This window comes from Bos mutus, chromosome 22 (assembly GCF_027580195.1).
Source record: "Bos mutus isolate GX-2022 chromosome 22, NWIPB_WYAK_1.1, whole genome shotgun sequence".
Lineage (NCBI taxonomy): Eukaryota > Metazoa > Chordata > Mammalia > Artiodactyla > Bovidae > Bos > Bos mutus.
The window spans coordinates 49,471,660-49,495,316 of NC_091638.1; the positions used below are offsets into that span (position 1 = coordinate 49,471,660).

The 23,657-nt window shown below is 43.8% G+C and overlaps 1 protein-coding gene across 1 annotated transcript in view; it reads left to right on the top strand.

Moving 5' to 3' along the window:
* The window catches only part of DCAF1 (DDB1 and CUL4 associated factor 1), an 80,556-nt gene extending 59,406 nt beyond the window's left edge, over positions 1–21,150 (top strand). The window contains exons 17-23 of the mRNA XM_070359229.1: positions 1,049–1,282; positions 1,846–1,939; positions 2,351–2,455; positions 2,676–2,749; positions 3,189–3,290; positions 15,710–15,962; positions 20,177–21,150. Of these exons, the coding sequence (XP_070215330.1) occupies positions 1,049–1,282; positions 1,846–1,939; positions 2,351–2,455; positions 2,676–2,749; positions 3,189–3,290; positions 15,710–15,962; positions 20,177–20,235 (921 nt within the window). The 3' untranslated portion in view covers positions 20,236–21,150. The remainder of the gene's footprint in view (positions 1–1,048; positions 1,283–1,845; positions 1,940–2,350; positions 2,456–2,675; positions 2,750–3,188; positions 3,291–15,709; positions 15,963–20,176) is intronic.
* Positions 21,151–23,657: the final 2,507 nt, after the last annotated feature.

Here is a 23,657-nt window from a genome sequence, read left to right on the forward strand (position 1 = left end):
CTAGATTAATGAGTTTAGTATTTTGCCATATTTTCTGTGTAAATGTGTGTGTTTTTCTGAATCATTGAAAGTAAGTTGCAAACACTGTGACATTTTATCTCATATCTTATAGCGTGTATATCCTAGCATTAATGACATTTTATTACATAATCACACTCATTATTAAATATAAGAAAATTTACAGTAATTCCCAAATGCCATCTAATTTTCATCCCATACTCAGTTTTCCCGATTGTTCCTGATGTGTTTGGTTTCAAATGTTTTTGTTTTTGTTTTTTGAACCAGGATCCAGCCAAGATTCACATATTGCATTTGGTTGTTGTGTCTCACTAATGTTTTAGAGCCAAGAACCATTTCTCCAGTTTTCATGACATTGACTTTTGAAGAGACCAGGCTAGTTGTCTTGTCCCATGATCTGGATTTGTTCGTTTCCTTGTGGTGTCTCCTTATTTGTTGCTCTGTTAAAAGAGTTTTTTTTTTTTTTTTTTTTTTTTAAAAGACTGGAAATATTACAGCATGTCTGTAAGCTGATGGGAAAGAGCTGGTCTCTGTATGGGTTGCACATTGTCAACTTTGGAACTTTTAGTGTTGTAGGGCACTAAAAGAGTATATTGGGAGATTTTAAGGAGAAAAGGGTATTTCATTGATACCGTTCTCCAAAAAGTAACCTATATAAGAGTATTCTCTGAGTAATGTTGGTTAGTCCACATGGAGAGTTTCTCAGTTTCCATCTTAGAAACGTTTTCTTTTTCTTGAAAGGGGGATGGAGAAGAAGAGAGTTTTCTTACCCCTATTGCCATTTTACTTCTCATTTTCTTACCTGTGGGAAAGAGACTTCTCAAAAAACCTGAAATGGGACTCAAAGCATATAAACTTTGCTTAGATGGGTGTGGTCTTCCTATTTTTTAGCTATTTTCAATATTAGGGCTTTTATGATTTTGATGGGCTTTTGAAAAGTGTTGGGGAGCTATTTTATGCAGCGTCTGTTTGAATTTGTCAGTGGACGGATTGGTCTGATTTTTCTCTTCCCACCCCTTCTTCTCTAAAGATTTATGATATTCAGACTGGCAACAAGCTGTTGACTCTGTTTAACCCAGATCTTGCCAACAACTACAAGAGGAACTGCGCCACCTTTAATCCTACAGACGATCTTGTCTTAAATGATGGCGTCCTGTGGGATGTCCGCTCTGCACAGGCCATCCACAAGTTCGACAAGTTCAACATGAACATCAGTGGCGTCTTCCATCCGAACGGGCTGGAGGTCATCATTAATACTGAGATTGTATCCTTTGCACCCCTGCCTGTGTTGCCATTTCTTATCTAGCTTGTAATGCAGAAATAATTTTATCTTCCTACCAATACCTGGTTGAAGTGCCCATACAGGTAAATAACCTGATTTTTCCCTTTGGTTTGAGGTATTATTGAATCTCTAGTGGATTCTTACTGATATTGGTAATTATTGATGACTTTTAACTGGCTTTTTTTTTTTTTTTTTTTTTTTTTTTATTGGGAAGAGTGACCAGATTACTGCCTCCCTCTTCCCCTGGTGTCAGGTTGAGTTTTCTCTCTCTCTGGAAGGATGCTAGTCAGAAGAGTCAAGTGAAGTGCTATTACCGGGAGAAAGGGAACTCCTGAGGCTATCATAGGAGATGTTCAGGCCATTCTTCAGAAATAGACATTCTGTGTGCTTTTGTTTTACCTTGATCTCATTGATTTTTAAAGTGTTAATACCTAGACGGAGGAGAAAAAGAATATTTCAGAATTTCAGATATTTCAGAATTTCCCTCATGAAACTAGATAAGAAGTTTTGGGAAAAATAGTTTTCCTTGACCACTCCCCTCCTAGTGGGACCTTCGAACCTTCCATCTTTTACACACAGTTCCTGCTCTCGATCAGTGTCGCGTGGTGTTCAACCACACGGGGACAGTGATGTATGGAGGTAATAAGCTTTAGTAGTACAGATGGTGAAAAAATTTGTTGATGAGAATAATGTTGATTTGTTGTGAAAGGCTACTGGCTTTGATGATAAAATCTTGTATACAAAGAAATTTTATGACTAATTAACCCATGTGTATCATTATGAACTTACAGAAAAATATTATCTGTCTTGCAATTTTTGTGCACCTTCAGCTGTAACAGTTCTTGGAATCTAGATGAGAGGTTGAGGATGTTGTTTGGATATGCAATGAAGATGCTTTGAGAGAAATTTACTATGCTCTGAAGCATAGTATGCTTCTGAAGGATGCTCTGAAGTCTTGGTTGTCCATTGATATTTTCTCATTTGTGAATGGGGGATGTTTCTGATTCTAATAGTGTTTTGCTCCCCTGTCCCACTTCCCCTCCCAACTAGCTATGTTGCAGGCAGATGATGAAGATGACCTATTGGAAGAGAGGATGAAAAGCCCTTTTGGATCATCCTTCCGAACATTTAATGCGACTGACTACAAACCTATAGGTAAGTGTGAAGTGTCAGGCATTGATGATTTTGCCTTGTATTGGTGTTCCTTATTTAAGATCCTCCATTTTCTAAGAGAATTATAATTTTTCTGCTTTTGAAAAGCAGATGAGTTATGGAAATATTTATGAACAGTCACCTTGAATCCTTAAACAGAAAGACTGGTTTTACAAGCACAGCAGTAGTCCAATCCTAAGTGTTGTCACATTCTGTTTTCCAGCAACAATTGACGTGAAAAGGAACATTTTTGACCTGTGTACAGACACCAAAGACTGCTATCTTGCTGTCATCGAGGTAAAGGGAGCTAGAAGAAATCTCAGTGTTTTATTCTGATATTTAAGATCATCTTCAACTTATACTCCAGGCATTTTGTCTGATATAAGATGTGTTTTAAAGCTGATGCATTCATGGTCATAGACTGTGATAATCTATTCGTTTGACGGGGAGATACACAGTCTAAGAGAAGTAATAGGAAAATTCTGATACAGAGCATTGTGGACTGTCCCGTCTCCGCTTATCCTGGACTCACTGTCAGACCTTTCTCAGAGGAGTTGCTCTCTTGCTTGAGCATCCTTGGAACAGAAGTTGTTGCAGGGATGGTGGCCTCTCCTTTGCTGCCCAGCCCTTTTCTTCATGTTTTTCTTTCCTTCTCTGAGGGTCTGTCATAGCTGAGATGTGGCTGTGGGCCTTCTGAAAACTAATTTCTCCTTGTGGACCGGGTGTCCTGTTTCAGAACCAAGGCAGTATGGACGCGCTGAACATGGACACCGTGTGCAGGCTGTATGAAGTGGGCAGGCAGCGTCTGGCAGAGGACGAGGACGAGGAGGAGGACCAGGTCAGTGCCTTTCAGATTTCTTTCTGCTGAAAATTGCTTATAGATACTATGCACTTCTGCTTTTAGCTCTAGGGTTTTTTCTTTATTTATTTTTAAAGATTTTTGCTATAGGTGTGTCTGCAACCTCTTGGCATATTCTCAAGGGCTTTCATGTGTTGATCACTGAAACTCTTCAGAAGAAAGCAGATTTTTGTTATTATAAGACTTTAACCAATACCTGATGGTCCTGTGAGTTCCCTTTATAGATTAATTTGCAGGTCAGCAATCTCTGATTTTGTTTTAGAGATTTCCTTGAACTCACCATCAGAACCAGTGCCTTGTCTGGCTTCAGTATTGGCAGGCCCCCATTTCCTCAGTGTCAGTACACAACAGAAACGTCAGTCTGCTGAGCTGTATCGCGGAAATGGCTTAACCTCTGTAAAGTTCTGGTTTGCATTTTCTCAGTTCTATGCCATAACCTGTTTTCAGAGTTTAAAAGGAGCTTGCAGATAGGAAATAGTGATGTTTTTGAGAAATTAAACGTGTAAAATGTGGGTAGATGGTATCATGTTGCACAGAATCGTAGCTTTTCCTTTTTTATAGGGATTTTAATTTATGGTCATGTTATGCTGGGTGCTTACCTGTGCGGACTGTCAGTTGATGCCATTTAAGAAGAGTTTCTCAAACTACTGACTTTCAGCAGCTCTTTCCTGTCTACTAGGCTCATACTACATTCTTTTTCCTGGCCTGATTCTTCAGACAAATCTGAAAAATATTTATTGCTGAGTGATATAAAGTTGAAAATGAGTGGAGTTTTACTTTCTTGTTGTAGATAATAAAATAGATAAAATGTCTTTCTTCCAGATCTTGGATTCATTTCCGATTTTTCTTCCACTGTGGTGGTGTTTGGTCTTGGTGCTCTGTATCCTCTTTAAAGGCCACACAGGTGCCCCGAGTGAGGGCAGAGGCCACCACAGGACAAGAGGACACACACTTCCTTCTGTTTGCTCTGCCCTTGCTCTCGTCCTCATCCCTCCCTCCTGGTTCTTTGGTAAATCACACTCAATGAGCTTAGGGCTCGTGGAATAGCTTTCTGTTGGCATCCTTCCCCAGCAGCTTGTACTTCAGATTTAAAATAATTTTTAAGAGTAAAATTTTTGAAAGTGGTAATTTTAAGAGTTTTTTTTTTTTTGATGCAAGTCTGATACTATGGGCTTATGACTCATGTTTTTTTTTCTGACAGGGCTTAGTACTGACTAAGCAAGGGTGATTTGTCGTGCCAGTTTGAGATTTAGGTGTGTGTTCCACTATTGGGCTTTATAGGTTATGAACCTCTTGAGTAAACCTTGTCACCTGGGGTCAACAAGCTCAAACAGACTTACCTTACAGTCTTCTGTGTGTGCTGTCTAGTCTCCACTGTCTCTGGTAGAATGTTCCAACTTGGCTAAGTATACGTTTTATTAGAGCTTAGAGGTAATTCATAATCTCAAGAAGCGTGTTTCTGAGCAGAGCGAGGAGGAGACTTGCATGTGTTGGGGTTAGCGGTCACTGTGGGATCAGGGCAGAGCCTTCTGCAGGCCTTGCTTCTTGACCCAGAGGCACCAATGCTCCCGTCTGCGGGAGGCCCTGATAGGGGCAGTTTCCCAGCTCCGTCTGCCCCTCTCCTCACGCACAGATGAAGAGTCAGGATCCTTCTTGGATACCATGGAAATGTTACTTTATAAAGCACTTTACTGAAAATGACATCCTTAGTACAAAAGTTTTGTTTTTTCTTGGATAGAGTTTAGTTTTTAGAGCAGTTTTGGGTTCACAGCAAAACTGAGCAGAAGGTCCAGAGTTTTCCCATAAATACCCTGTTGCTGTGTGCATAGCCTCCTCCATTAACAGCATCCCACACCACAGTGGTACATTTGTTATAGCTGGTGAACCTACTTCCACACATCAGTATCACCCAGAGTCCATAGATTACATTAAGGTGCAATCTTGGTGAGGACATTTTGTGGTTAGAACGAAGGTGTAACGACGCTGTCCCCATTGTACTATGTACAGAGTAGTTTCACTGCTCCAAAAATCCTGTGCTCCACTGATTGATCGCTCCTTCCCCCAGCCCCTGACAACCACTGATGTTTTTACTGTCTCCATAGCTTTGCCTTTTCCAGAGTGTCTTATAGTTGAATCATACAGTATGTAGCCTTTTCAGCTTGGCTTCTTTCAGTGAATAATATGCACTTAAGTTTGTTTCATATCTTCTCATGACTTAGTACCTCATTTCATTTTAATGCTGAATAATATTCCATTGTCTGGTATCACAGCCTATCTGGCATAATTTGAGTAAAGTTTTGGCACTTCAGAATAGAGCGCTTGTATAACTGCATCTCAACAGCAGCAACAAATCAGCCCTTGTGCACCACGTGCAGGTTTTATGTAGACAGCTGTTTTCAGCTGTTTTGTGTAAACACCAAGGAGTGCTGTTTCTGGATTGTATGATAAAAGTACGTTTAGTTTTATAAAAACTTCCAAACTATCTACCAAAGCGGCTGTACCATTTTACATTTCTGCCCTCAGTGAATGAGAGTTCCTGTTGCTCCACGTGCTCACCTGTATGAGGTATGGTTAGTGTTTTCCATTTTGGCCTTTTTAATAGATATGTAGTGGTCTCACTATATACTTAAAATATTAATTTAGACTTTTATTCCTTCAGTTGAATAATCAAAAAGTGTGGTTTAAGTTTTTTTTGAGTGAAAAGCAATATAGTTCTTGGATTGTTTTCTTTTTCTTAATTGAAGTATAGTTGATTCATAAAGTTGTGTTTCAGGTGGACAGTAAAGTGATTCAGTGATGTTTAGCGGTATATGTATTATATTTTATGTTTATATATTTAGTGGTATATGTATCGTTTATATAATTTATTATATAGTATATAATTATATATTATAGTATATATACTGTATATACAGGTTGCTTCTATGTCTTGGCTATAGTGCTGCTATGAGTGAACACTGGGGCACATGTATTTTTTTTTATTAGAATTTTCATCTTTTCAGGATATATGCCCAGGAGTGGGATAGGTAGATCATATGGTAACTCAGTTATTCGTTTTTAAAGGAACTTCCATGCTGTTTTCCTAGTGGCTGCACCAGTTTACGCTCCTATCAGCGGTGTTGACGGTTTCCTTTTCTCCACACCCTCCTCACTTAGCATTTATTATTTGTGGACTTCTTGATGATGGCTGTGTGAGGTGATATCTCATTGTAGTTTTGGTTTGCATTTCTCTAATAATTAGTGATGTTAAGCATCTTTTTATGTGCCTTTTGGCCATCTGTATGCCTTTGAAGAAATGTCTATTACGGTGTTCTGCTCATCTTGGGTTGTTTTTTTGATACTGAGCTGTATGAGCTGTTTTGTATATTTTGGAAACAGGTCACATTGCTTGCAAATATTTCCTCCGGGTCTGTAAGTTGCCTTTTTGTTTATGGTGCGTTTTGCTGTGCAAATATCACATCCCATATAATGCCTTGCTTTGTCTCTGATAACTCTAAGCTTTCTTGCCTGCCTGCCTTCCCTCCTCCCCTGCTCCTTTCCTTTCTTTGTTTTCACATGGCATGTGGAATCCTAGGTTCCCAACCAGGGGGTCGAGCTCACAGCAGTGAAAGCAGAGAGTCCTAACCACTGGACTGCCAGGGAATTCCTTTTTGTGGTTTTCACTGAGTATTTCATAGGATTCCCCTCTCTTCTTTATTAGCATGTTAGTTATACTTTCTTTTTTTTTTTTTTCCATTTTCTTTAGTGGTTACCCTAGAGGTTGTAAGATTATATTTACAGGTAATCCAAGTCTACTTTCAAATAACACCGTAGCTCTTAATGAATAGTACAAGTAACTTAGGATAACAAAACACACAGTCCTAATTCTTTCCTCCTGTCCCTTGTTTCATTGCTGTCATTCATTTCACTTACATAGAAGCATGCATAATTGAATACATTGTTGGTATTACTATTTTGAACAAATTACTGTTAATTTGAATGAAGATCAATTACAAAAATTGTTTATTCTACCTTCACTTATTCCTTCTCCAGTGCTCTTCCTCCAGAGTTTTTAACCTAATCGTCCTTCTCTCGGAAAACTTTGTTTTAACATTTATTGCAAAACAAGTTTACTGGCAACAATTTCTCAGTTTTTGTTTATCTGAAAAAGTAACTCCTCTTCACTTATGAAGCACACCTTCATTGGTTACGAAGTTATAGGTTGGTGGTTTTGGTCTCTAAACATGTTTAATATTCTTTTCCACTCTACTCTTGCTTTCATGGTTTTTGAGGAGATGTGGGATGTAACTTTTTGTTCCTTTATAGGTAAGGTGTTTTTTGTCTCTGGCTTATTTCAGGATATTTTCTTTGATTTTCTGTAATTTAAAAATGATGTGACTAGGTGTGGGGTTTGGGGGCATTTAGTCTCTTCAGAGCTTCCTGGATCTTTGGTTTGGTTTCTGGCCACCATTAATTTGGGGGCATTTTCAGTCATTATTTCAAGCATTTCTTCTGTTCCTTTTTTTCTTCTAGAATTCTCATTACCTGTTCAGTTCAGTCGCTCAGTCGTGTCCGACTCTGCGACCCCATGAACCACAATATGCCAGGCCTCCCTGTCCATCACCAACTCCCAGAGTTCACTCAGACTCACGTCCATTGAGTCAGTGATGCCATCTAGCCATCTCATCCTCTGTCATCCCCTTCTCCTCCTGCCCTCAATCTTTCCCAGCATCAAAGTCTTTTCAAATGAGTCAGCTCTCCGCATCAGGTGGCCAAAGTATTGGAGTTTCAGCTTCAACATCAGTCCTTCCAATGAACACCCAGGACTGATGTTTAGGATGGACTGGTTGGATCTCCTTGCAGTCCAAGGGACTCTCAAGAGTCTTCTCCAACACCACAGTTCAAAAGCATCAATTCTTCGGTGCTCAGCTTTATTCACAGTCCAACGGTCACATCCATACATGACCACTGGAAAAACCATAGCCTTGACGAGACGGACCTTTGTTGGCAAAGTAATGTCTCTGCTTTTGAATATGCTATCTAGGTTGGTCGTAACTTTCCTTCTAAGGAGCAAGAGTCTTAATTTCATGGCTGCAATCACCATCCGCAGTGATTTTGGAGCCCAGAAAAATAAAGACACCGTTTCCCCATCATGCCTTTTCTGGTTATCCCACAGTTGTTACTGGATATTCTGTTCAGCGTTTTTCACTTTGTTCTCTTTACTTTTGAGTTTTGGTGGTGTCTATCGAGATATCCTGATGCTCCGAGATTCTTTCCTTAACAGTGTCCATCCACTAATAAAGCCCATCACAGGCATTCTTCACTTCTGTCACGGTGTTCTTGATTGCTGGCATTTCTTTTTGGTTCTTTCTTAGAATTGCCATTCTCTGCTTCTGTTGTGCATCTCTTGTTGCATGCTGTCTACTTCATCTATTAGCGAACCCTTAGTTTCTTAACCATAGATGTTTTAAATTCTTGGTCTATTAATCCCTCCCATATCTGAAGCTGTTTCTGGTGCTTATTGTCTGTTTAAACTTTTTTTTTTCTTTTAGTATGTCTTAATAATTTTTCTTGACAGTTGGACATGATGTGCTGGATAAAAAAAAACTGTTGTTGGCTTTTAGTAATGTGGTGGTAATATGTGGAGGAAGGAAAGCAGTTTATGGTCTTATAACTAGTCTTTTAATGAGTCTCTACCTCAGTACGGTGAACTTTACACATCTGTTTCTTCCGCTTTGTTTCAGTAGTACAGATGGCTGGAATGGGCTGGAATTGGGTATTTCCCTTTCCCCAATAGATCAGGGTCTGGTTAGATAGTTTCTCCTGAGGGCAGCCCTCCTTAGGAAGAACAGAATTCTGATGCATTTCATGTTATTTTTCCCCTTCCCCCTGCCAGAGGCACAAGGGAATTTTTCTCTAACATTCACCCTGAGAACCAGGTCAAGCTTCTGGAGGTAAAACCCATATACTGTCTTTCATTGCTCAGACCTGTCTTCAGCCACTGGTCATTTTTAGTTCAGGTTTTCCTACCTTCGCACTGGTTCCTGTGGATGCTTGTGTTTCTGGGTCTGTGCTGTGGCAAGTTGCAATTCTCCGTATTCGCATGTTGGTCCCTCCGATTTTAGGGGCAATGGTTTGCCCTGTCAGCCCACTTCTTTGTCAAATGTGAGACTTACTGATTTTTTTAATTTGTTCAACTTTTTACTTGTTAAGGTGGAGTGACCACTTCAGGCTTCTGGCTCTTAAATGGTGAATTTATTTTAAAGGACGATTAGGCTCCAGAGTTTAAACCTCTTCACCAGATGCAGCCAGGAAATCCCTATAATAGAAAGGTTTCTGGTAATGCTTTCTGGGCTTCATGCCTGTCCTTGGTGTCATGGATGAGAGGGTCCCACAGTGTTTAAACCTCAGTTATGAGATCTGGGTGAAAGGGAGAGGTCTTCACATGGATACTTGAGACCTTGGGTTTATTTGTGACATGGATCTTCGTGTTTTCTTGACTGCAGCAGGATTTAACTTGGACGTGTTGCTAGTATTTCTTGGTACCAGAGCTTGCAAGTGGTATTAGATGCTCCACATGTTGTGTGGTTGCTTTGAGTCAGGGTTTTAATAGTGACTGGTCTTTTATTCTTGTGGCTTTTTGCTTCTTAGACACCACCTTCCCTGGTGCATGTTCTTTTCCACTTCAGCTGTCATGGGTCAGGATGTAGCTTATTCTTGAGTAGGTACAGAAGGTGGTGGTGTCAAGCTGTAGTTGGTGTATTAGTACACCTGTTGGTACAGGTGGCTGCAGACTAACGTTCTTGTTCATTCATCACTACCCCATCACTGTAGATCACTACAGATGGCAGTTTTGTCTCAAGCTTCCTGAATTTTACATGTTGAACTGTAAATGTGCAGCAAAAACTGGGTTTATCTGAAGTTACTTATCAATACCATTATCCCTGCTCTTCCACGTCCTTGCAGTTTACAAAGCAGTGGGCAACAGTCTTCTTTAGGAGCTTTCGGGTGGGTGATTCCTGGTGTCTGTGTTTGAGGAGACAGTCAAGAAAAGAGAAGCTAGGTATTGCGGATGCTGGGGGGCTGTTGCTGGGACTGGCCTCACTCTTCTGGCAGAGGTGGAGTGACAGATGAGAAGCGAAGCTTAGGTGGCAGGGTGTGGAAGCCAGAGATCACCACAGAGGAACACTTAAGGTGTTCAGATTTCTTCTCATCACCTCTTCATGTATCAGGTTGATTTTTTTTTTTTTTTAAACTCATTTTCCTTTGTTTCATCTGATTTTAAAACTGGAGACTTCATTTTCATGTTTTCATTTGCTATTCAAAATTTTGTCCTAGTCCAGATATCTACTCTTAGGTCTTCTCAGATGTTCCAGGTATGACTTACATGGCTCAGGGGTGCAGGCACCTGTGACTGGCACCTTTGAATTTGCCTTTTCACTTTAGCAAAATAAACTTAGAAGCCTGAATGGTCGGCTGCCACGTGCTGAGATGGGCCAGCATAAGGTGCCTATACAAATGGTTTTTATTGATTGAAAAAGCTTTATTGATGTAATTTACATATCATAAAAATGGTTGTCTTTTGCCTTTATGTTTAAATAAGCTTGGAGATTAACAAAGGATGAACTCTACCACTGTGTTGCTGAATTAAAACATGTAAATGTTTGATTCCTGAGGCTGCTAGTTTGCCAGTCTTCAGGCATTTGATGAAAGCAGATAAGCTACTCACTTACTAAAACTCGTATTATCCAATTTTGGTATGTGTGGTTTTTTTTTTTTTTTTTTTTAAAATCAATTCTGTCAACTTTGATGTTGGCTTTCAGGAAAATTATAAAACCAAGCATTAGAATTGGTCATTTGTTCCTAGATTTTGAAAAGCCAATACATTTAAACAAATTATAGTTAATCTTAAATTTCTTTAACAAAACAAGGGAATACTGCTTTCTTTTCTCCACTCTGTTCTGGAATCTGGGCACACTGTGAGCTGCGCCTCCTGCGTGCTCCCCACTGCCTAGAAGCGGGTGGGGAGAGTCTTTACTGATTACACATGGGCTGTAAGCTTGGTCGGGGTTCCTGAAAAGCTCCCCCCGCCCACCCTAAGAAATTTCAAATGTAGGTGAATTAGATTCTGCTGGTGAGGAGAGAAAAACACAAGCGTTTTATGATCCTGAAGTGAATCTATAGCTTTTAAAGATTGTTAACACCAAGAACAAGTGTCAGAAGTAGAAGCAGGAGTTTAAATCTTGCAAATATGACATGTTGCCATTTCAGGACAGTAGGCTTAGGTTTTAACTGTATTTTTAAAAAAGCAATCCTAGTTTTTACATAAACGGTTTTAAAAGTAGGACCAGAGATTTGGTTTTTTAAGAGATTGGTTATATTTTTGAAGGCAGTATAGGCTAAAAGCTATTTGTCTTGAAAATAGACATCTATTTAAGAAGAATGTTGAATGGTGTACAAACAAATGCTGCACTAATTAAAAACCCATACTAAGTCCTAGAGAGCAAGACAGCTTGAGAGGAGGCGGGCAGGTAGGTGTTGGTACCTGTGGAGGGATACCGTGGAGACACTGTGGGTTCACGTCCATACTCCTGCATTAAAGCCAGTGGTGCAATATCGCAGTTAAGTGAGGTTTTTTGGTTTCCCAATACATAGAAATGTTATGTTTACACTGTACTATGTCTATTAATAGTGTGCACTGTGTCTAAAAAAACAGTGTACATAGCTTATTTTATTGGCAAAAAATGCTAACCATGATCTGAGCCTTCAGTGAGTCGTAGTTGTAACATCAGAGATCACTGATGACAGATCTCTATAACCAATATAATAAAAATGAAAAAGTTTGAAATTCTGAGAATTACAAAATGTGGCACGAGACATGAAGTGAGCAGATGCTGTTAGAAAAAAAAAGTGGTGATAGCTTTGCTTGACACAGGGTTGCTTCAAACCAGCAATTGTTTTAAAACACCAAGAAACCACAGCATAATTGCAGGAAAACAAGGTATGCCTGTATTCACCTTTTTGGTTGTGTCATTAGGGGTTTTGGGTAGGATCCGTTACTACAGAAAAGCGTGACCGAGAACCAGAGGTCAACTTAGATCCATTTTGTCAAGTGGTTTTTCCTTATGGTTACGCCGCAATTCCTGGGCACCTTTCCCAAGTCCTCCTGTGGAAGCCTCATTTGTAAAGATTGGTTCTGTCAGCCTGGACGCTGGGTGGAGTTTAGGCATGTTTACTTTGGGGAACTTTCCCAGTTCTCTGAAATACGCATTCTGATGGCCATACATGAGTAGGAAGCACTAGTGTCATTAAATCATGTTATGTAACAAGAGATTAAGATGTATTTAGGGAAGTTGGCATTAAATGGTTGTTTAGTAATCACTGCTTCTGTTGTAATTCTGCAGCCTGGGCAGCATTATGGAGCGCTCCTGGGTTTTTTACTCTGGGAAGGGATAAGACCACAGAGATTTAGAGAGACTGGAGGTAGACAGGAGCGGGGAGAATGCAGTAGGTGAGTGCAACGAGAGGAGTGCTGGGCACCCCTGTGTGAGGGCGATGGTAGTTCACTGGGTGTTAAGCTGTGCAGGGGGGAGTGACAGCTGTTTGAGATTTCATCTGGTTACTGGAAGAGGTATGGAAAAGGGGCTAGATTTAGAAGGTGCTTTGAGTTCAGTTTTAGAAGTTTCTGTGGTACAGATGGGTAGAGCTATCTAATGAGAGTTTCAGGATTTGACTTAAAGTTGTAGGAACCTTTATGCCTAGGAGATCTGGTCAGGATGAGGTCAAGATTGGCAGCCCAGTGCAGAGGCCAGGATTGGTCAGGGTCAGTCACTGTAGAGAAGCCCGGTGGTTGGCCGTTCAGGCTTTTGTGTTCCTTTAGGAAGATTCTAGTTACTATAATAGGAGCAACAGGCTTACCGACCACTTAGTATACGCCAGGCGCTTTCCAAGGAGGTTACATACATATATTGCTCCCCCCGCCCCCAACAACCCCGTGTGGCTAAGTTGATCGCCCACAGTCAACACAGTGCCAGTAGTTTGGATTCTTCGAGGCAGCCTGGCTCCAGGGCACATACCATCTCCCGTGGAATGCGGTGGGCAGAATCCGGACTGTCAAGTGTTAGAGGAATAGAAGGCTGAAAGAGCGGATGAGTGAGTAAGTTGAGGACCTAGAGGCCAGGAGGGCGGGTTCGGGTTACCTTTTTCAAAAGTCTAGGTGGAAGGAGTTTGAAGCCTGTGTGGATTGAGAAGTTTAGCCTTGGGGAAGCCGAATCTCTTCAGAGATGAGAAGCTAGTGCAGACAGACGTGAGGGTGGTTGTGAGTGGAGTGGGCATGAGAAAGGTGCGGTGTGGTAATAAGGACCTGGGCTGGACTGAGGTCAGGAACAGGAAGGAAGGCTGGCTTCTTCCTCACATGAGGCTTGAGTCAGGAAACACCCATGCTTGGCTGGAGAAGGCACCTGAGGGATTGCACACCAGTTGATCTGCTCCCTGAACAGGAGAGGGGAGCGGGTTGGTTTATCTGCAGGGGTTTGGGGCTTTTGGGTAACCACGAAATTGACTTAAGATGGAACCCAAAAGGGAAGAGCTTTGAAATTCTTTCTGTAGAATTTATTAGTTTAAAACAGCCTGGCCCTGAATTCATGTTTCTAAGCCCTGAAAGAGAGGTTTTAGGGAATTAAAACAATACTCTTTGATCTGAATGTGGCTGGAGTTGAGTCAGGATTCTGGCAAGTTGCTTCTTTCATTAAGTAATAATTTTTGGATCACTTTTTGGCCACTCAATTAGTGGAAGCTTTGTTCTGTACATACGAAGGTGAGGGCCTCATTTTACAAAACAGGCACTGAAACCTGCAAGAATGCTCTTAAAATTGCTTCCTCAACTCTCTTTTGGGTTCAACCACAGGATTAGATTTTACCACAGCATTTTGAATAGACCTTGTGAGCTTCTGTTTCATGCTCCAGATTTCAGATTTAAAATTTAGAAAGTGAGCTGATGGTCATTGGGTAGCTGTTCACATGTAGGTGATGTGTGGCGAGGCTGTTCAGCAAGGGTTGCAGGTCGTCCTGGGTTCTGTTCACACACACACACAAACTCTGGTATGGAACGTACTTGTACAGGCATCAGGAATACTGGACTGGGTATTTAAAGTTTTCCCATATAGCTGCCAGAAATTGTTGAAAAGTCTCAATCAGTGGCCAAACAGCAAATCAAAAAGTCTCTCAATGGTGGGTCCAGTTTTTCAAGGTTCGTAGAGCAGAGCCGCTGTGCTGATGTGAGCCTGGTTCACACGACAGCTCATGAGCAGCAGTGGCTGGATGAGTTGTGTGCTTGGGTTTTAAGTGATTGGCATGAAGCAGCACTTTCAACCATGTTTTAAAAATACTTTTTCTGCTGTGTATGGCTTGTTCTGTCGTGCCTTTCATTAGGCTCCGGTTCAGTGAATCTTGTATTTTATTACTGCAGGAATTAGCATCCTGTAGCTGCGGGCAGTGCTCACAGTTGATGTTTGAGCAGCAGGATTAGTGATTGAATGTTGGGAACAGCTGCCATCCCTCGGAAAGCAGAGGTGTCTGTGTCCTCTTGGTTGAAGGGAAACGGTTTGGATTTTGGTGCAAAACTGAAATGCGGCAGATGCCAAAGTGTATCATTTCCAAAGCCCAGGGTACCTAGGGCTGAGCATTTCATTAGTTTTCTGCTATCTTCTTACCTTGGGGAAGATCTCTTAAGAACGAAGTATGGACTGTTTCTCTTGCATACTGGGGGTTAGTATGTGGCTTGTAACAGAAAATACGGTGTCTAAGTGTTATATACATGGTAAAAGTCTATTTTGTTGAATATTCAGATCATGGGATGCTTGTGATAGCGGTGTCAGAGGTTTACCCACGGTTTATCTGTGATTATGAAAGATCGAGGACAAAGATTGAAAGGGCTTAGGAGCCAGTGACGCAACTGTATTTGTCTTGTTTTATTAAGCATTGCTTTTTAGATTCCAGGTAGAAGCTTTTATTCCAGTACCTCAGCTGATTTCATTTGATTTGGTTGATGCAAGAGAGAGAGAGAAGAGCCTCTTTGGGTTTATTATTAGTTAGAAACATAGACTATTGACGGCAGAGACCTCTGTGGAGTGTGTTATCCATTTCCTTGGAGAAGGGCTGCGTGACGAGTACTGCCTTTGTGGGTGGCCATCCTTGCCTGAGGGAGCGCTTGGGGCCTTGGGGGACACGTGTGCGCCTGTCTCAGCCGTCACTGACGGGTCTCGCTGGCCCGTGAGGCCTGTGCTGAAACCTGGATCACCGCGCTCGCTACTGCTTGTTCCCACCGCTGTCCTTTGGGAAGCAGGGGAGAGACTCCCTGTGTGGCCGAGGTGGACTGGGTCTTGGTGTCTTGGCTAACAGACCTCATGCTTTCTTACCAGGAAGAGGAAGAGCAGGAGGAAGAAGACGACGACGAAGACGACGACGACACTGATGATCTGGACGAGCTGGACACAGACCAGCTGCTGGAGGCAGAGCTCGAGGAGGACGACAACAACGAGAACGCGGGGGAGGATGGGGACAATGACTTCTCGCCCTCTGATGAGGAGCTGGCGAACCTCCTGGAGGAGGGGGAGGACGCGGAGGACGAAGACTCAGATGCAGATGAGGAAGTGGAACTGATCCTGGGGGACAGTAAGTCTGGGGCTCACTATGAGCCTGGGCACCCAGGGGAAGGGCCCTTCCCTGTGCCCACCCAGCCCCGAGGGCAGCCGCACTGGGGTTCTATGCCCGGAACGAGTCGCCGCCCAGGCCCTTGAGGAAAAGTCCTTTCATGTCTCTGTTCCGCTGTGTTCCTGTCGTGACGTCTGGCGCCAGTTGTCTCTTATCTCTTTAAAACAAGGGTTGACACTTTCTGTAAAGTCTGGACAGTAAATCATTTAGGTTTTGTGGGCCGTTCTCTACTCCTCTCTGCTGTTGCAGTGAGAGAGCAGCCAGAGACAAGGCGTAAATTAATGCTGTGGTTCTGTTCTATAAGTAGCTGATGGGCTTGGTTTGGCCCATGAGCTGGAGTTTGTTGACCTGTTTCAGAGGATAAGCCTTAGCCCGGAAGGCCGAAAGTGCGGTTCTCCTGAGAGGTTAGAGCTGGGTTGTCGATTGCAGCTGCTCACAGGGAGCTTGTACCTACTCCTTCCCAAAGCTGCGGGAAATAAAAGCCGTCTTGCGCGTTGGAATGCCTACTTTCTGTTTTTGCCTACTCCCTCTTAAAGGCTGGGGGACAAATGTTCTTTTTGGCTTGTTTTGTTCCTCCTCCCCCTGCCCCTCTTTCTAAGTTTTAAAGAACACGCTCCAGTTTTTCTTGTCCTCCCCCCTTAGAACAGTTCTGTCTCTGGAGTCAGACCGTCCCCCAAGTATACTAATGGACCCTGAGGGGCCTGCGAGCTCTGCAGCCGTACCCGTTTTAAGAGGACATGTTTGGCAGCGTCACTGCTGACGTGTGTCACTGTGGACGCACTCGTGCTTGTTGTGGTCCTGGTTCTTCCCAGTGCCGCCCTGCCTGCCTGGGCGTAACCCTGTGCCAGCCAGCCCCTTTCCACACAGCGCACGGGCATTCTCACAGCCGTGGTAGGTATCAGGTGGCCAGTAAGCACCTAGGCCATGAGGATGCCCAGTCCCTCGTTCCACGTCCACACCGCAAGTGCTCGTTACAGTGGTGTGCAGCACAGGTACAGAACATCTACGTCCTCACAGACGACCGTGCTGGTCTAAACCCAACATGTGCAGGCCTCGTCACAGTAGGCGTTTGGTCCTTATAGTCATTGGTGTTTGGTGCTGGGGGAGATAGGGAATGTGTATAAGGTGTGAGGGGTGTGTGTGTGTGAGTGAGTCTCCTATTCCACAGTGACCTGAATCTGTTTTCTTTGGGATCTTACACATCTAGCTCTTAGGATTGAAGGCAGTTGACTGAAAGGAGACTGTCTTTCTTACATTAAGTCCTCTTGGCCAAGCTGTACTTTGAGGACGCTTTATGGGGCTGGGAGGGTGTACCTTGTATCTATCTGCCCATCTGCTGTTTGCCAACTTCCATTTTTTCATACTTGGAGGTTGAGGTGATTCGGGGAAGGAAGACTTCTCTTCCCTAGCGATGGTCAGAGTGCTAGATAAGAGGGACTAAGGAGCAAGAGAAAAATGACAATATTGATGGGAATAAAAAGGAAAGTTTTACTGATTTGTTTGCCTTCAGTTAAAATTAGGTAGGTCAGGGGAACAGCTGGTACCCCTGACTGACCTAAGAGTATCACTAATGTTTTTCCATTTTCAGTTTATATAACATTTTCATTTGGTCTGTAAAATTCCTGCTGCTTTTAGCGTTTTACTGTTCATTCTAGGAAACTTCTTCTTTCAAGTCCAAGAGGTAATCTGGAAAACCCTGAGTCAATCAGAGAATGTTACTTTATAACTTGGTGGGAGTATTTATAACATGAAAATGCCATTACACATGACAAGCTGGGCTCTAGAATTGTGGTGACATCGAGACGGCTTGTGCAAAGTGTGCGCTCTACTCTTCCTGTTCTGGAGGATGAGAAAAGGCTAAGGAAGGTAGAGAAAGGAGTCCTGTCACCTGACCACGAGGGGGGAGATCGGTGCCTGACCCCTGAGGGTTGTCAGACCTTCTACCTGAGAGTCACTTGCTTAAAGAAGGTTGTGTTCTCTTCATCCAGCTACACTTAGTCCTTACATGTGACATATTATTGACCAGAGACATATAAATACATTTTTAGAGCGGGATACAGTTAACATTGCCATCCGTAGTTGCTAGATCTTAAAACTAATCGAGGGATAGGACTTGCCTGGTGCTGCAGAGGTAGGGCTCTGCACTTCCAATGCAGGGTGTGAGTTCAATCCCAGGTCAGGAAGCTAAGACCCCACATACCTTGTGGCCAAAAAACCAAACTATAAACAGAAACAATATTGTAATAAATTCAATAAAGACTTTTAAAATGCTCCACACTTAAAAAAAAAAAACTGATTAAGGGTTCATTATAAAACTTAGGATTATCATCATTCACATTTTGCTCCATTAGGTTCCCCGCCCCCCCCAGCTTATTATAAATGTACATTTATTAGTTAAAATGTATACATAGTTTCTCAAATAGCTTCTATGATTGTTCAAGTGACATATATACTAGTGTCTCAGATGATAGTTCTTCAGAATATAGTTTTGATTCAGACAGCATGGATATTAGACCAAGACAAAAAACCTTAGTGATTTGACTCTGATAGAGAAAGTGAAAATGACACTCATGGTGATGGAGAAGATTTATAGGTGTGCTTCCCTGGTGAAATAACAGAAATAATTTTTGGACAGCCAAACTAAAAATCGCCAGCTACAGGCGTCAAGTTACTGCAAAAATTTCCTGGCCAGTAAGGACTTAAGATTCTTAATAGCTCTGCAGCTGATGGTTAAGATAGCTTCAGGCAGGTGGGTCTGGCATTGTGGGTTCATAGATCACACACCGGGGGGCTCTTCCAAGGTCTGCCATGGGCCCAGGACATAGTGCTGTCCTTGGGTACCCCCTTCCCTGCTGACATCTCCTCCTGGAGCAAGGAAGCTGCGGAGATGTAGTTTGTGGTTTAGCCATGTCCGATAGTAGTCTGGTCTCTGTCCTGTCTTCCCCACTCCTTACCAATGAAGTCAGGCCATCTTGTGCTCTGTCAGACCCAGGAACACTGGTTTTTTCAGCCATTACTTTTGCTTACCTTCAGGATTTCATTTTATCACAGCCACACTTTTCTCCATTTTACTTTGTCCAGTTCAGAGACTGTAGCAAGTGAAGGTTTGGGGACATGCCCTTCTCCCTCAGCTGTCCCCCCAGAGAAGGCTCTAAGGTGCCTGGCAAAGGGCCAGTGAGGGGTTCTTTGGAATCAGTGGCTGTCCCTCTCCTCGTGGGAACCCCAGGGCCTGTGGGCATTTGCAGGGCTCCAGCTCAGGACCTGTTGGCCTGCTTCCCTGAAAACCTTGTTAAAATTGTCCCACAGCTTCCTGAGCTGTGAGCAATCAAACTGGGCACGAAGACCTTTTTTTTTTACCTTCACTCAGTAAACATTAGAGCTAGGTACTGGCACACGGTGTATCTGTGTAATTTTGAGGATTCTTTGTTACTTTCACCTCTTCCTCGAGCCTTCCAGAGGGATTCAGTGGTCTGTTCACTGCCTGGTAGGCAGATGGTCAAGCAGAGGGCCAGAGAGACAGTGCTATCCGTCAGGTGTCACACGTACTCCCTGCTGGTCTAGCTTCTAGGCACCCTTCTCTGATACTGCTGCTTACTCTGGCCTGTATCTTTTTACAAATACGTTCCCTGCAGATTCTATTTAGAAATTCCTATGAATCCTAGGTTGCCTACCGGTGTCTTTATGAAGTCTTCTGAGAACAGAGTGGCTGAGGAGTTGAATGTCATCCTTGACTGGGATCAGCCTGCCTTTTTTAGGGGTACTGGGGGCTTGGCAGCCTCTGCCCAGGGACTCCAGAGGCCAAAGGACCCCTTGGGCTCAGTCACTCACCCCACTTTCAGGCCCACCCCTTTGCAGCCACTTGAAGCACCAGGGGTAAGAGCTCCAGAGGGCACTTGCCTGCCTCTCTAGGGCTTGAATTTCAGGCAGGACGAACCTCTAGGAAGCAAGATGGCACCACAGAGCCAAGTCTTTTGAAAGGGAAGCAGGAGACCCCAGGGGTAACCACCACTGCCAAAATAGTATAGTCTCCAGAGCCAGCTCCAAGGAGATAATTGGAGTGTTTTCTTCTTTCTGGAACCTGGTAATGAACCTTGCTCAGGCATAAATGTGTATGCAGGTGCTTTCTTCCTGGAAGCCTCGTGTGTAATCCAGTCTCTCTTCTCCTTACCTTTCAGCCGACAGCTCTGACAACTCTGATTTGGAAGATGACATCATCTTATCTCTAAATGAGTGAGGAGTCAGCACGACGTGGAAGATTCTTGGCAGGAGAGAAACTGAGTCAGATTAATTCAGAACATCTTCCGTTCCCTTTCTCCCAGGGCTGTCTTAAGGAACTGCATGCCCTGGCCCTGCATTCAGAGAATTATGGTTTAGAGTCTCACTGGAATCTGAGAGTCCTTCTAAGAACAGTAACAACCACAAAAAGACGACAGGGGTTAGGCCCTGCTCTGCTTTCCCTTCTCCTAGGATGGACGTATCTTTCCTCAAGGGAAAAAAAAAAAACAAACATGTCTCTGGGGTTATTTCACAATATATTTTCTTTGTATAATGTTCTTTACTTAAAGAACAAGAAATAGTTTTTTATAAAACTTTAAAAAGAAAAAAAAAAAGGCATTTATAACTGAGGGTATGAACTTATATCCACCAGGTCTGTCCCCGCACTTCATTTTCTATGAAAGAAAATGATGTCTAAAGAACAAGAGAGGCATTTTTACACACATATTTAAATGAAAAGGAAAATCGTGGTTTCTTAAATTGATAAGGATTAAGAATATTTTATTATAAATATAATATATGATTTTTTAACCTGTTTTGTTGCCTCATATGCCGCCAGGTTAATCTGTTTTCCTTCGTGCCAGAGGTGGGGAGAGGCGCTGCCTGTTCGCTGAGTAAATGCCTAGGTTCACCAACCTTCACGGCTTGGGGGCAGCAAGGTCATTGTGGATATTGGTTTTGTGGAGTTGAGGGAGCTTAGGATATAAGTTCACTCCCTCTATTTTTCTTTGTGATTCAGTTTTTCAAAAATCTTTTTTTCTTCCTTTCTCCCCAATGTGGAAATTACAAATCAAAGGCCTTTTTTCTTTAATGTAAAGTGTATTTATTTAAAAAAAGAATACAGAATAAAACTACGAGTCTGTCTTTGCTTGTTTATGGCCTTTCCCTGTTCTCTTTTACTGAAGTGGGGTGGGGTCCCTTACCTTGCAGCTCTAGCCCAGGCAACATACAAGATGCCTCCCCGAGAGGCAGCCCAAGGTGGGGTGAGCGCACGCTCTGCCCAAAGCACTCTGGGGAGAGAAGCAGCCTTGTCAGCACCAAGCCCTGGTCTGCTGGCACGGGGCAGAGGGGGTCCTCAAGGCACCACCCACCATGTGCCACCCCTCTGCCCCCGCCGTGTGTCCTGGGCTCTGAAGCAAGATCCCGATTCCGGTGTAGGGGAGCCGGAGTGTTAGGGGCCCACCTGGGATGCTGTGAGCCACGAGCTGACGGGCCTAAGGAATGGAAGCCTGGTGGCCATCACTGTTACTGTTTTCTTAAAGGAGTACCAGCAGAGACCCTGGCAGTTTGGGGGCAGCTGAGGCTGGGTTAGCAGGTATTCACTGGCTTCACAGCTGGCCTTGTGGTTAAACTGTTCCCACCAAGTAAAGCACCAAACGCTCTTAACCTGTTCACTTAACCGCCTCATCCCCTTCTTTCCCACAAGTAGGAGACCCTACTCTCTCCCCCCGAGTTTACCCAGTTTCTGTTGTAGGCATTTGTTAAGAGATTTTTCTCCGTTTGCTGAGATAAGAGGACAAATCTGTGAAGTAAACAAGACGAGACGGCTAAACCTCACTGGGGGCCGGTAAAGAAATCCCCGCTGGGCTTCGGAACACCACAGAGCGCTCACACACCGAAGCGGGCCTGTGTCGCCAGGCACCTTGTGATCCTCTGGAGGGCAGAGGGCTCGGCTCGTAAACTGCTTCATGCCTCAGCTGAAATGGATTGCTGACACCTAACCGGTAGACTGGTCTGACTGATGGTGCATTACAGGAAAAAAGGCTAAAAGTCAAGAAGCACTAGAAGCACTGTTATTCTAGTCATTAACTCAGCCGAGCCCCGGTCTCCCTGAACTCCGCCAGCAGCCCTCGGGAGCACCCACCCACAGGTCTCTTGGGTGGAGACGGGGGCCTGCAGTAAGAAAGCAGGATCCTGGTCGACCTGACAACACACCCTTAGGGAAATGCCCCGGGGAGGCAAAGAAACATCAGCCCTCCTCTTTATCTGCCAAGGCCGAAGATCTCAGTCCCTTAGGAAGAAACATGCAGAACGTACCAAACCACCAATGAGGCAAACTTCATCTCCTCTTGGTTTTTGCCTTTAAGCCACACCTCAGGTAGGAACCCCAGGTGGAGGCACTGGTCGCCTGCAGTTAAATCGTTCTCCCTGTGGGGGAAGCATCCTAAATCCGTGGGGATGGCGGAGGGAGGGGATATACACACACATACACACTTATGACTGATTCGTTCTGCTGCATGGCAGAAGCCAGCACAACACTGTAAAGCAATTATCCTCCCATTTTAAAAGACAAAAGCGGAAGGAAGGAAAGAGTTGAGAGTCTGAGGCAGAGAATAATCACAATGCAGGAAAACTCTAGTTCAGTTTGGGGCCAGAGAGCACCTATGCCTGAAAAAGGGCGAACAAGGCACGGGTTCACGTGTCCTCTCCAACCAGACTTCATAGCAGTCTTCTGTTTGGGGAAAGCCAGGTAGTGCTCTGGGTCCTGACCACCTGCTCTACGAAAGAACAGCCCAAAGACAGGGCAGCAAAGCGGCTCCGGCCTATGATCTGGGCTTTTGTCCAGACTTCACCTGCTTTAACCCTGAAGACTTGGTGGTAAAGAACGCGCCTACCAGTACAGGAGATCCCTGGGTCGGGAAGATCCCCCAGAGGATGGTATGGCTACCCATTCCAGTATTCTTGCCTGGGAAGTCCCAGGGACAGACGAGCCTGGCAGGCTACAGTCCATGGGGTCGCACAGAGTCGGACACGACTAATGCCACCGCCTGTTCTAGGCATGATGAGGCCACTCCGGCTTCCAGTGCTTCCCACTGCTTTGCTCAGATACCTGGCAGAAGTGGCTGAAACTCAAGTACAAACACACATTCAACACTTCCTGTGTTTCAGATTATGAACGCGCTTGTTCATTAGCAACAGCTGAAGCCCAGGGAGCAGTACTTCCCCAGGCACCTTCCTTCCCGTTTACATCTCTAAGGTCTCAAAAAGTCACCTCTTTCACTGTTCTTGTGGAGAGGCCTGTATTCTCCGTGAGGTCCGCAGTGAGCCCCAGCCTCCATCTCACAAACTTGCTCTCAAAACATCTCCGCTGTCACCTGCGCTGTCTCGCGGCAGTCAGGGTAGTGATCAAACCTAGAGAGGGGACAGCACGTCAACAGAACCCGCGGTTCTGGTCTCCTGGGGGCTCATTTCCCTTCCTGGAGCGCCTCTTCTCCGTCAGCCTTGACAGTGAAGCTTTTGGACCACCTAGACTGCCACAAACATTTCGACAAAGTGGGCTGTTCTATGGTGCCCACTGCTGTGTGACTGATGTCCCTCCCTGGTCCCTGACACTGCTGGCTTCATCTGCCACGCTGGCCATGCTGCCTGTAGAGACACGTG